This window comes from Schistosoma haematobium, chromosome 6 (genome assembly GCF_000699445.3).
Source record: "Schistosoma haematobium chromosome 6, whole genome shotgun sequence".
Lineage (NCBI taxonomy): Eukaryota > Metazoa > Platyhelminthes > Trematoda > Strigeidida > Schistosomatidae > Schistosoma > Schistosoma haematobium.
The window spans coordinates 17974351-17988584 of record NC_067201.1 but is presented as its reverse complement, the minus strand read 5'-3'; the positions used below and the strand labels follow the sequence as shown (position 1 = coordinate 17988584).

Sequence of the window (14234 nt, the reverse complement as noted above, 5' to 3'; positions counted from 1 at the left end):
CTGCTAACCTTGATACAGTAAAACAAGAATTCTAGTATATCTTTAGTATTGTAATTAGACGGAGACTACTTAAATGCTCAAACAGTTTAAAATCAAGAAATTCTATGGGCAAAACACAGAAATCCACAATTTCCGAAAATAAAGATTTTCTGGGTTTACATATACGGCAAAAACAGATTTATATTTTTATTCAAACAGGGAGTTTATTAAATTTCGTACTTTACACCACTGGTTAACTTTAGCTAAACAATCAGTAAAATTCAAAAAGCACTGGATGTCTATTCCATCCTGTTATGGGACTACTCAGTAGTATGTATCTGGGACTCTTAGGCCTTGGAGTGAGCACTTAACTTTCAAAACTGACAGAGCGCCGAACTAGAACGATATAACTGTCCAGTGCTTTCTGATTTTCAATGATTAACCAACTATAGTGAACTCGCACTGTAAACTACAAGATTTTAACATAACTATGAGCTTCCTATTATTGAGAGTAATAATTTTCTTTGTTATTTATTTGGACACATAAATATTGTAAAAAAGGCACTAAATACATATGCGCCACACAACAACAAATGAGGATGCGAAGAGAGAGAATGTGAAGCGTTTATAATAAGGAGAACAAAGAATAGACATTAGTGTATGAGAGTGAAATAATAATAATAATAACGACAATAATAATAGTAACGATAATAATATTACAATAATAATAACAGTAATAATAATGCCAATAATAACAATAGTAATGACAATACTAATCATAATGATAATAATAATAATAATAGCAACATAATAATAATATTAATAGGAGAAATAGTTCAGTTAGCAGAAATATAACCAAAAAGAATTCTTCCAGTTAAAGTTGCGTTCACTTTTATGAAGTAAAAGAAAATTATAGCGGAATAACCACTGGCTTCTATTCTGAGCCACGTCCCTAGTCAGTGTTGCACCATCTCTAGGAGCCCAACCAGGGAGTCGTGAAGGAACAACAGATGCCAGTTCTGTACAGCTTTCTTCCATACCACGATACCATAACATACATTGACCACCTCTCTGCTTTTCCAACCCTTCCCAGCGTTGGTAAGTAATGCATGACGTGGAATTCTCCGAAAAGACATTCGTAAGACACATTTAAGCCACCGAAGTCGATGTTTCAAGATAGTGATACCAATTGAATTATCGTCGCTCTGCCCAAACACACGATACCGAACCTCTGCATTACTAACATGGTGTTGCCACTGAATGTCGGCAATCCTTCGGTGACAACGACGACTAAACACAGAGTGGTCTAACATCCTCAATTCAGAGAGGTTAGATTTCATAGGCATAGACCAGAACTGTTCTTACAGACATGTTGTAGATCCGACCTTTTACAGCCAGACTAACATCACAAAGGCGCCAAAGATATGCTGGATTAGCATGAGTTACTCTGGCTCACTCACGCCACCAACAGCACTTATGCAGCTACCTAGATACACGAACTTCTTGACTACTTCTATCTGCTCACTACCTATTTCAAGAAGGAGAGTGACCTCTCCTCATCTTCGGTCGTCTCAAGACATTTAGGGGCTGATTGTGTTTCTTCCATGGTTATCGCTTTTTGATTGAAGTCACCTGATACGACGCCAATACATACGTTCCCCACCCAATCAAATCTAAATCATCATAAATGCATGCCACCACCTAATTATAGCTTCTTTACCAAGTACGGATTTATACACTTACCTCTGAGCGAAACTGATTGTATAGGGTCTAATATTGCTAGCAGCCAGCCCAAAACTCAAGTAAGCAATGAGTAGGGATTTGGAACCTTCAAACTATTTCGAGCATTCTAACAAGCAAGCTACCGCTTCATATATGCATATAGGACATAAAATGACATCTGAACACACTTTATATAGAAAAAGATGTTTCACATTAACTTTATCGTCATCGTCAACAGCAACAGTAGAAACTAAAATAGACGTATTTTTCTCTAAAGAAAAAAAGTGAAGTGGATGAATAAAGTAGGAAATTATCAGTGTATTAAAATAACAGAAATATTTGTAAAAGAAAATCAAGATTAAACAACAAAATATTGAAACCTTTAGTACACAATAAATAATTAGTATATTATTAAAGTAAATTCTCTGTAATACATACATATATTACAAAGAAAATAAACTTGCTTCTTCCTTGTCAATTGGGAAGAAAACAACTGTATAGTAAAAAAAAGACAAAAATAATCAATAAAGTACAAATATACATCAAAAAGATATCAGTGAATTCAATTAAATCGACACATATACATAAAGAAGAAAACACACTAACTATAAATCAATTTGTCAGACGGAATAACAAAACTACATGCAATAGAGTATAAGAAATTGCAATGAATGAAACAAGTTTAGAGATGCGGACTAGACAAGGATATCGAGCTAGTGTTGTAGATTTCCAGAAAAAATCTGTCAGAAAAAACAAAACAAAAACTCTTTAAAGAAAACAATTAATTAAAAATCAGACTAAAACCAACTAGAAAGGTTCCTGACTATATAAGTAGTAAACGACGAAAAGAAAGTTCACTCAAATTGGCAAAAGTGTTGCAGAATGTCATGAAGAAAAGAAACAATTAGATTCATTATCTTGTTTCTAGATCCAGAGTAGTACCAAAATAGCGATCACCGAAATTTCCAACACCTGGAACAATGTGATAACTATCATTCAAGCCTGAATCTACAGCAGTAGTTACAATGTGAGCCTAATATGAACAAAGAAACAATAAATAAAATGAAACAAGACAATGAAAAAGCACACAAAATTAATAACCCAGCATTTGTAGAACAAAAACAAATTTTGTATTATATATTACGTAATAACTGATCAGTTAGTAAGAATCAGTATTGATTTGACTGAAGTCTATCAGTCAGATTACAATGCAGCCAACAATTCATGTCGTTAAAGATTTCACTGTAGTCTAGAGGAAAATAATTCTCCAAACTTGAATTATTCCGCGTTAAATACAGAGACGTGAAGAATGATTTGTGAAAATAGACGCAACATATACACTACTACTTACTGGCGCTTTGATTTAAATATATGCCTCATGAGGTCAATATTGCCTCAAAAAATTCGGTAGTAATGTCTTTCGGTGGAATCACTAGATGACACAGATTCAGGTAACATGGTAAGCACGAGATTTTTAAAGACTGATGATATATCATGCTAACGACTGCTAATTAAAATGAAACCTAAATTCCAGATATTAATGTTGTTTTCTCACCACTACACAGCATTAAACTAACAGATTTTGACGATTTTATTCATATCGAATCTGCTTTTTAATCAGTGCAGAAATATGAGCCAACTGTATTTACATTACTCAGATTAGAGAGGCTACTTTACGAACCGATTGTTTGCTGGAACACACACGCTATAAATCACAGGTTTTATATGAATACTAGTAGTGTTACCACAGTTTGAACCGACTGCTCTAGACATACTTTAATTACGTCAGAACATCACTGGGAAACAAGTTATTAAACGTCATGAGTAACATCCTAACGATATGAAATCTAGTTGGAACGAGTCAAATGAAACAAGACTTGAATAAAAATAGGGAGAGTTCACTGACGAGAACTTTCTTTTTGAGGAAATCATTTGCTTAGGTTGTATATTCGTATTTATAGAATACGTATAGAGGATAGAAAAGACTGCATCATAAAGTGATTCGATCCGAAGGAGTTTTCCTTTAAACTAATCTACATAATTAAAGGAACTGGATCGAAGGAAGGTCGAATAAAAACGCTTTGTGACCCGTAATATGACTGCAATTCGATCTTTTATTGCTTGCTATCGAAATATACATGTTGCCAATCCTCGTACATTACCATCGACTTAAATCACGTTGGTGAACAACGGAACTAAGTAAGTCGAATACGAGAATGAATTAGGAATACGTATATTTCATACAATCGTTGATCCACACAAAAGATCGGAGAAGCGAAGAGAAAAGAGTGGAGCGAAATTACTCGCAATGGAGAAAGCGTGTGAACCGACTTAGTTTAATCAAGCGTTAATCGATATTTATAGTCACACAAAAAAGTTATAGACATGTGATGAGTGTGATAAGAAGTGCACACACATACACACATATAAAAACAGTCAAGGTTGATAAGTAATAATTAACAAGGTCGAAATGTGACTCAAGAAGAATGAGTAAATTGGCTTGTCCGGAAGCGAGAATAAGCTATATGCGTTGGCGATCCACCAATTTAAACCGGAACTTTGTGTGCAAAAACGATACGTCCAACCTCTTTTGTAATTTCAAATGCAATCAGTTATTAGTATCTATCACTAATTGTTCATGATAATTATTCAACTATTATTACGACCTTTATGTTTTTCGTTTTTCTTCACACCTGTCAAGCGGACAATTATCTTTCATAATTCTGACCCGTAAACTATTTCCATCCTTCTAAATAAGTAATTTTCAATTAGCCCCCTGATTGTTGCGTAACCTCATTTGATATTTAGACTATCGAATAACTTTATGACTCAATCTTTTACACCCTTCTATATACATATATTTACCATACAATTATAAACACGAATATATACAACCAAGTGATTACGTCGAAAAGCAAACTTCCTTCAGTGAATTCTCTTTATTTTTAGTCAATGACATAATGAGTTATTTTAATTATCCGAAACAAGACTTGATTTGAATTCGTAGACAAATTTTTAAAGACAAAACTATTGAAATACGTTGTGTAAATTAGTATATAGATGGTATACGTGACAATCCGACAAAAACAATTTCATGTTCAACGGGTTTGTTGTTGAATAATGAGTATCAATATGCTACATATATATTACATTAAAAACACCAATAATGCTACCTTAAATAACAGTGAAATATAAATATGAATTTTAATAAGGATTGTTTGGAGCTCATTTTCAACAAAATTTGACTATTACTAGCTTTGTAACCGTTTTGATACAAATACTCGTAAATTTGGAACTACAACGTGAGAACAATCATTCTCGCAGAGGAAGCTAATGAAACGATAAGATAGTGTCAAGTTGAACCAGGTATTACTTCTATCAGTTAAAACATAAGTGTCACTATCAATTTTCCTCGCCATACAAAACGTGTGACTTGAAGTTTAATGTAAAATTTGTGCTTCTATTTATAAATAAATAACTGTAGACTGATATCCAATAAATTAATAGCTTAACAGTTAAGTCCCACACAACAGTAGTAAATGATGTTAAGCTGAATGAAATCGAGCCCTATTAATTGAGTATGAAATGTTATGATGCCTATATAAATTTTGATAAATATTTAGTAAATATGTACAATATAAAGAAATAACAATTAACCTTTGGATATGTATAAGCAACGGAATGTACACCTTGACTAGCCATTATTAAGGAGATAAGGATAATTTTATCTTCTGGTACATCATGTTCCACTAATATACGCATAGCCATTATAGCAGCCGCTCCAGTAGCCACAGTGGCATCCATGAGTATAACAAAACAATCCTTTATAAAAAAAAGAACAGATTTAGATGAATACTACAAAAAAGGAACAATGAACTGCGAATTCACTGGTGAATTTTACTGAGTATGAGGTGAATGACAAGAATGAGATTAATTTTGTAATGCACATATGCCAATTCAATTTATAAGAAATTGAATGACGACAAAAAATAATACACACATAGAGATGATTTTCACTTTCAGCATTCTATACACACACGTATACAGGTCATTATATTTATAACTAAAATAAATTCTAGATGAAAGCACAGGGTTATTTCATTTACTTGACTGGTATTTATCAATACAAAATGTTTTAGTTTGTAGACAATGTTGTTGTTTTTCCTTTGAATAAATAGACGATGACGATCAATAATTAGCTTGAACATTTTTTTCATACACAAGCTTTTTTCGTTAGATAATGAAAGAATTATCTTTACGAATAAAAGTTAGACCGAATTGAATGAATTTGGTTGAAAATCACAATTTAATGGTCGGAACATGATTGCTATAATCACTTAGCCATTTTTCCAAACTACTGTGAATTCTGAAAATGTTTATAGCATTAGTATTGGAACACTATGAATTAATCACAGGCAAGTCCGATTACAAACTCTAAGGAATAATACTGATTCATATCACTGTAAATATTCAGCAATAATTATATGAGAGGTTTATATGCAAGTGAGTTATAAATGTATCTATAGTATATTTCTTATTTACAAACACAACACTAGCAGACCATGAAACTTGTTTTTGTCCCTTAATTTTGTGACAGAAGACTTGACTGCTTCTGGTATGGAAAGATCACAGTCACTTCCGCAAAAATAGGGTTAAACTCAGTTTACCAATCTTAAAAAAATTTATTCCTATGTAAAATAATACTCTGTAGAAACTACATTTTGCGTTTGAGAGAGACCATTTGAATAAAATCTTCAAATATATAAAATTATTTGAAGCGATGCAGTTTTTATGACAGACTAAAATTAGCTGAAGAACCAACAGTAGCCAACAAAAGACCAGACGGTTCTGTTTCTTGTTACTATGAGAATGATTCTTCAACAATACATGATGAAATTATCATCGAGGTACTCGAAATCTTTATATGACTCGTGTTTAAACAAAATAAATCGTATTACAAATGGCCAAAAAACAAAATAAGTGATCGTTTTTTTATTGAATACACAGGTCAGTTAGTTCAATTTATTCAGTAGTAGTAGTAGTGGTGATGGTGATAGTCCCAACCCCAATGTATATGATATACAACTTCATAACTATGATTACATAGATATTATACTCCCCTAGATTATATATTCATGGACCGAATTCCTACTTCAAACAAAATATCTTCAATAGTAAACATTTCAGGTTAGTATTAAATATTTAAAAATAGCCACAAGATACCTTCACAATCAATTAGTTAATTGTCCACTCTATTGAGCAGTTATTATTATTATTATTATTATTAATAAATATTTAAAAAAACTCAACGAAAAAATAGTGAACTGCATCTTACATAACTGAAATTAAGATAATTATATTTTAATGCACAAACAAAAAAGAAGTAAGCACTAACTTTAATGTCTCGAGGTAAACGAATGTAGTGTAATTCAGGTTCAGATGTGACTGGATTGGTTTGTATCAAAATTTTGCCCAAACGGATATCTTTACACACAGCGCATAAAGCCGGTTCAAGTACTTCACCTGCTCTTAGAATAGATACACCACATATTTGAGTACCAGTGGCTAATTTCCGACCACGATAAGTGATACCCTGAGGAGTCTCGATATCTATATCCTTGTGGAAAAAAAGTAAATAAATTTCGTAATATACATATGACTTGAAAATGAGATTATTTAGACGAGTGAACTGGAGGAATATAATTCAGCAGGTGAATAGCAAACTGCTTACTAGAAAACTCCAAGATCTCAGGATATCGTTCTATATAAAGCAAGTGGTGTACAAAAGAATACTGAGTTGTTCAGTGAACTTTGTTTTTGAATAATTCTCTAGATAATGCTTGTGAGGTCTTTTGAATTTATTTTCTAATCCATCGATTTCTCATAAATATAATTCCAAATAATAGGGATTACTAACTTCTTTCGTGAATGATGACGACACAACAGTATAATATTCAATTTCATGAGACAACAAATACACTATCAGTATCATAAGAATACAAGTAATCAATTAGGCATAAAATACGGTGGAGACGTAATTGCAAATGCACTCCGATCTAATTTGATACTCTCCATATTATATGAGAAAGGAAAGGTTAAAATGAGGAAATCTAAAAAATATTGACTCCATAAAGAGGTTAAAGAATACGGTGAGAAAGGGGAATTGAAAACAAAAAATAATACAATTTTTAACATTGAAAGAAGAATGAAAGCTGAATATATTTCTACGATCTACTCTTCAATTATTGATTACTGTTGCTTAAAACAGTATCCTGAAATAGGCAGCAGGTATATAGATGTGTAAAACGTAACAATTACCTCAATATAAACTAGTTCACAACAAAATTCATTAGATTGTCGCCGTTACCCTATATTTTATACTTAACATCATCATTGCTCTCCTACCTTAATGGTTTCATTCTACACGAGGAATGTTTTAAAAACACGTATGATCAAATATCTATGATGTACACCCTTCTAAGTGGTTATGATATGAACACATGAAGTTATGCAGCATAAAGTAAGGCATTCTTTATTAAACAATCAAATATTTTATCGATGCTATTAGTTGTATAGGATAAGGAAAAAGCCATGCAAAAAAAATCCAGCTTGCCATGATGAATCTTAGAAATTAACTAAAGTGTGAAACGTGCTACAACAGTTAGCTTTCTATCATTCGGATTGATATCGATGAGAACCAGCATTCCAAAATTGGAAAGCATGATATCCACGAAAGAATTCCCATACTTTCATTTACGCTGATCAGAAGCAGTTTTCGTCAAAGGTTTATGCTTTCATGGAACTCTGAACACTGTTCGTTATGACTGAATATATTGGAATAAAAACATCCAACATAAAAGTAATCGACAATTATTTATCCCAGTAGCCATCAAACACTGATCACAATTTTATGATTAAAAATATCTGGTCTCTAGGAATGAGCAAACCAAATATCAGCTCAAAAGTGCCTACTTAACAAATGGTATGGATATCCAAATATAGCTGTAAAACTTTATTAGAAATTCAGACATTTTATTTATCTATGAGCATTACTTACCATATGCGGAAGTAGATTCATTGCAGCTTCACATAAAGGACGCATCAAACGTTCGGCATAGAAAACAAATGCATCTTGATTGGTGCTCCGATCACGAATTAATGTATGCAGACCAAGTCTTTGAGGTGTGGAAGGTAATACATGAACTTGAGGTGGGAGACATACTTTATCAGATGTACCATTAGTAGTATATTGCTTGTTATGATACAGATGGTTGTTCATTGTAAAAACATCATCTACTGTATTATTTACACCAGTTGAATTATTGTTCTCCCAAGTTGTATCATTGGAATCTGTTGGTAATGCACCATTAGAAAGTATGAACGGGAATTTAGCGAATTCATGTCTGCTTCGTAGCCCACACTTGATATGAAAGATAAGCAATACCAAATTAATAATACAAACTACAAAGAGTTAATGCTACACTCATTTATTAAGTGCAAATTTACGTACTCATGGCTTTGAACCACATATCTGATGTGAGGGTTAACAATATTATCAAACAGAACAAAACAAAATAAATCGAACATGTGACCCTGTAATTTGTTATATCCGAGCGAAGATTAAATAACGAGTAACTGCTGAGACGTATTAATTGACTAATATTATCGATACATTCTTATGGTATAACTATTCAATAATTAGATTATGTATATTTATATTCCTCTTATTATAAGCTTCATTTTGACCTACAATTTATTATACGATTTACTGTCCCTAAATTATGCTCAGTTTATTAACTACTGCCTCCCACGTTCACAGCCACTTTTTGGCTTTATTGTGTGCAAATGTTATTTCCTGTTTTATGGTGCGTTGCGGTCTGTTTGTTTGATATATAAACGCAGTATGTTTGAAATACATGATTCGCATAGTGGGAGCTGGTATTGGTGTTCTGGACTCAATTGGATGGGCTAGGCGAACATAGGACCAATAAGGACGCTGGGCTGCTCATGCCGGTCGGACGTCATTGGTTTGGCACAGTGCTAAGATTGTATAAGTCGTATTTTGATTGGTGGATAAATCATGGGATAAAAAGTCGGACATAAAGTCACAGCAGAATTAAAGGTCGACTGATTTAACGATTAGAGTCAATAAGAAACAAAGAAATATTAAACGTTTCACTTAAACATGGTAAACAAGAATTGAGATGAATATTTGAGTTGAAATTAAGAGATTGCTAATAATTAATGAGATTCATTTGAAATTCCAAAAGAAAATAACAAAAAATCATCAGAATAAAGCACAAAGTACTATATATTTACACTATCAGACACTGGTGCTTATCTATATAAATAGATAATTCAATCTTATTAAGCAACTGACATAAATTTATAGCAATTGGCCTAATAAAATATCAATATTACAGGGTGACAGGTTAAGTGAAATTTTGTGTAATTCATAATGATATATGGTCTCAGTCAGTCAGCAATTCATTCACAGCGTAGAACGTTGTACGTGTGTACATCGGTTCAAGTTGCCATATCAATTTTTTCAGACGGCCGCCATTCTGCTCGTTGGGCAGCAATATCACAATATTTGTTTAAGTGCCTTTCGATTTGGTTTAGTCTACATACTTGAAAAGTAAAATCACCTGCCAATATTACTGAGTCAGAGCGTTTAGCTTTTTGAAGAAGGTTGAACAGCTCCCCATAAAATCCATCTTTGACTTCATTCAAATTGTAACCAGTGAGAACATAGGCAGAGATAACGCAGTGTGCCCTTACCTTTTTGAATTCTGATTGTCCTGTTTAGTCGGACAGTGCACAAGCAACTATATATTGGAATCAAGTCTAACAGAACCTGTTCTGCTTTAAAAATTAATGCTGTACATACACCACCGAGGCCACAGGACGTTGTAGTAAGGTCTTTAGAAGCTCGAAGGGTAAGTCGTCCCGGTTCTTTATGTTGACAAGGTGAGGTCAAATAAATGACCGTACTCACATCCTGTATGCACGTTTCGGAGAAAAAGATGTTGGGAAGATCCAGAAAATTCCTCAAAAAAGCCAAAAAGGCTCTAAAACGCTGATAAACATCCTGTTCGATCAGTATTCAATAGAAGTTTTGCCAGAAATACTAAGGAAGTCAAAAGTCACATGTCGCGTTTCTGATTGGGTAGTTACCTATACTGTTACTATATTTAGTAGCGTTCGAGAATTTTCCGGAAGCGCAAGGCCATCTAAAATGCTATAAATACCCTAGATTTTCTGTACATGAACGATCCACTAGAGTACAGCGTTTTCTTCCATATTTCGCGCCTTTTCTGTCGTATTCGAGTTGCTGTGTAGATTTAGCCCAGGGGTTACTAGAGAGTTTAGGAAACCGATTCTAGCTTTCAATAAGAAGACTTATCATCAACGCATTTATAGCGTAAGATTCTAGAGCCCTAGCAAAGAAGCCTGTTGTCCTATTTGACACAAGGTTTGAACATGTAGTTTAGAGAGTGGTCTCAGGAAAACAGGAATAATTTTCCGTGAACTCAAATTATTAGCATTAGTACCGCGTGGTGATAAATATATACCAGAAAGGTTAGTCGCACAGATATGAGAATTATTAAGGTGATGAAGGGATTTGATCGCCAAGAAGATAATCTCGGGTGCCAACACAGATAAGAGGGTGACTGTTACTTCCCAGTTGCTTATACTGTGGAAGGATATTTCTTCTTGAGGGAACTGGAAAACAAGCTGAATTGGTGGTGGTCTTGGAGATCTAGGAGCGTGACCGCAAAGACCAATGGACAACTGCTTGAGGCGAGTCGCGCACGACCTTTTTATGGGAATTTTTCAATGTATAAACTTCGCACTTCAAAAAGCCTTACCTCCGGAGACAGAAATCTGTGGGGGTAAGGTCAGGTGTGACATTTCTAGGATCAACCTTTTCAAACGCCTTCCTTCCGTTATGAGAAGACAGCATCACTGCAAATGCCGGTCGTCCGAAGGAAACACCTTACTACTTTCCTACCCCTCTACATTCAGCAGTACAACTTCGGGTCCTAAGTTGCTGCTTTTATTCTTACCGTTCTCCAAAAGACTTGGCTGGCATGGTGGTATTGTAAACGACAATATAGGTGGGGACAACCAAATGTATTTAAACACAAAATTACAGAGTTCTTTGATCAAATGTGAAAACCATACATTCAATACTTCATTTGCAAATCCTCCATCAATTGTTTCAAACTTCATCGTTCCTTCATTGCCATAACAATTACTCTTTGTTCCCGTTCTCTTCGATTCGATTTTCCCAACCTTCTGATGCCAGGCATTCCACTTCTGACTGGTGTTATATACTACTTATGTTGACATAAGCAGCATACACTCCAGTAGAAGTTAAAGGAAAGTATGTTCCAGCCAATATAGCCAGATTCAGTCATCAAAATATGCAAGTCAGACAACCAAGTTACGGCACTAGCTAAGGTTGGGTATATGTTCCAGATCCTACCGATAAAGTTATTATTTCGTTGGACGAATCAGCATAAATAGATTAACTTTTCGACAATTACAATCCTAAGTACATATGAACAGTTGTGTTTGTGTTAGACAATAATTGTTCGTAGTCATAAGTCAGGTGGTAATTTTCTTATATTGCTTCGATTCGATAAAACAACTAGGTACTGGCAGGGGATAATAACACGTCGTTAATCTGTTCAGTGCAAACCATCCCCAATTAATTGTATCGATATACTTGTCTCCGAAGAATATGCCTCAAATTGACTACAATGTTGCAAATGAATTCATCTTTTGTTTCTTAAATCTTGAAGATTGTTACGTTTTTTTGTTTAGTAAAATAACAATTTGAATAAGTGGAAACGTTTTAGAATACTGGATTACTTTAGACTACACAGCTTCAGTCAAGAGTTACGACAGTAAAACACCTAAGATATATTTTACGCGAACCTAAAACTAAGTAAACAGGAGTCGCTAAAAGACAAGTGAAGTCATGATATTATCAACTAATCATAAGACCGCTGGATCATATTTTTCGACTTTTACAAATCTAAAAAAATCATCTGTTTTTGTTAAAATATCGAAGAGACAATGAGAAGTTGAATTGTACAGGAAATTATTGTCTATATTTTCATTGTATGATTATCAGACACTTGCTTGGATTATGATATTTTATAATAAACTCCCATTCGTTAACTTTTTAATTCATGAACTACCTTTTGTCTGAGTTTCAGATTGGTCATTCACAAACTAATTAACTCCCAATTACTCCCATTTTGTAAAACTTATAACTGAGTTTTTTATACCTTGTAATTTCTTATTTTTGTTGTTGTATGGTTAGGTTATTCTGGTTGGTGTCTTTTAACAAGGTTGTTCTCTACGGGATGGGGTTGCTGACCCCATGCACAACTCTCCTCATTTGACTGAGCTTAAGACCAGAAGTAACCCTAGAAGAGCTAAAGGCGGAGTTGCTGTGATGCTGTCTAAATAAGCACGTAAAGCACTTGTACGATGGGAATCTCATAGACCCGGGATTATCAAAGCATCATTCAAAACAAGGAAGGATGGAATTACAGTGAATGTTATCCAGTGTTATGTACCAATCAATGATAGCAACGAAGACGATAAAGATCAGTTCTACTCGGGACTGTAATCGATCATAGCGAAATGTCCAGAAAAGGTCGTGAACGTCCTGACGGCAGACCTAAACGCCAAAGTCGGAATGGACAACACCGGATATGAAGATATCGTGGGACGACATGGACTAGGAGAAAGGAACGAGAATGATGAGAAATTTGCAAATCTGTGTGTCTTCAGAAAAAGTTATCAGTAGCTCAATATTCCCCCACAAATGTACAAACAAAGTCAGATGGGTCTCATTGGGGAACACTTTAGAGAACCAGATTGATCGAAATTTCTTCAACAAAAGATTTGGAAGGACAATGGAAGACGCGAGAACAAAGAGAGGAGCTGACATAGTTTCAAACTACTACCTGATAATGGCGTGTATCAAAGTGAAGCTAAAGAAACACTGGCAAATTGGAGAAGCAGCATTACAAAAGTTAAACACAGCCTTTCTTCGAGATACTGACAAACTCAACGAATTCAAGATGACTGTCAACAGGTTCCAAACCCTAAAAAATCTACTCAAAGAAGAAACTACTGTAGAGGATAACTAGAAAGGGATCAAAGAAGCACTAACTTCAACGTGTCTGGAGGTTCTGGCATGTAACAAGCATCATCATAATGAATGGATCTCCATTGCAACCCTGGACAGGATTCAAGAAAGGGTGGGCGAGAAGACAGCAATTAACAACAGTCGAACAAGAACAGAAAAAGTCAAGGCACATACCAAATACACTGAAGCAAACAAGCAAGTGAATAGGAGTATTAGAGCTGACAAGCAGAGATTTGTAGAAGACCTAGCAGCGATAGTGGAAAGAGCTGCAAGAGAAGGAAATCTAGGACAACTATATAATACAATGAAGAAACTGCTAAGAAGGTATGGGGAACCAGAATGACCAGCCAAGAAAAAA

The 14234-nt window shown here is 34.3% G+C and overlaps 1 protein-coding gene across 1 annotated transcript in view; it reads right to left on the bottom strand.

The window, feature by feature from the left end:
* Positions 1-1910: 1910 nt before the first annotated feature.
* UCKL1 (Uridine-cytidine kinase-like 1) overlaps positions 1911-14234 on the bottom strand; it is a 30200-nt gene continuing 17876 nt past the window's right edge. Inside the window, exons 8-11 of the mRNA XM_051219468.1 lie at positions 8759-9121; positions 7097-7318; positions 5359-5523; positions 1911-2734 (exon numbers count right to left, since the gene is read on the bottom strand). Coding sequence (XP_051065659.1) covers positions 2615-2734; positions 5359-5523; positions 7097-7318; positions 8759-9121 — 870 coding nt within the window. The 3' untranslated portion in view covers positions 1911-2614. The remainder of the gene's footprint in view (positions 2735-5358; positions 5524-7096; positions 7319-8758; positions 9122-14234) is intronic.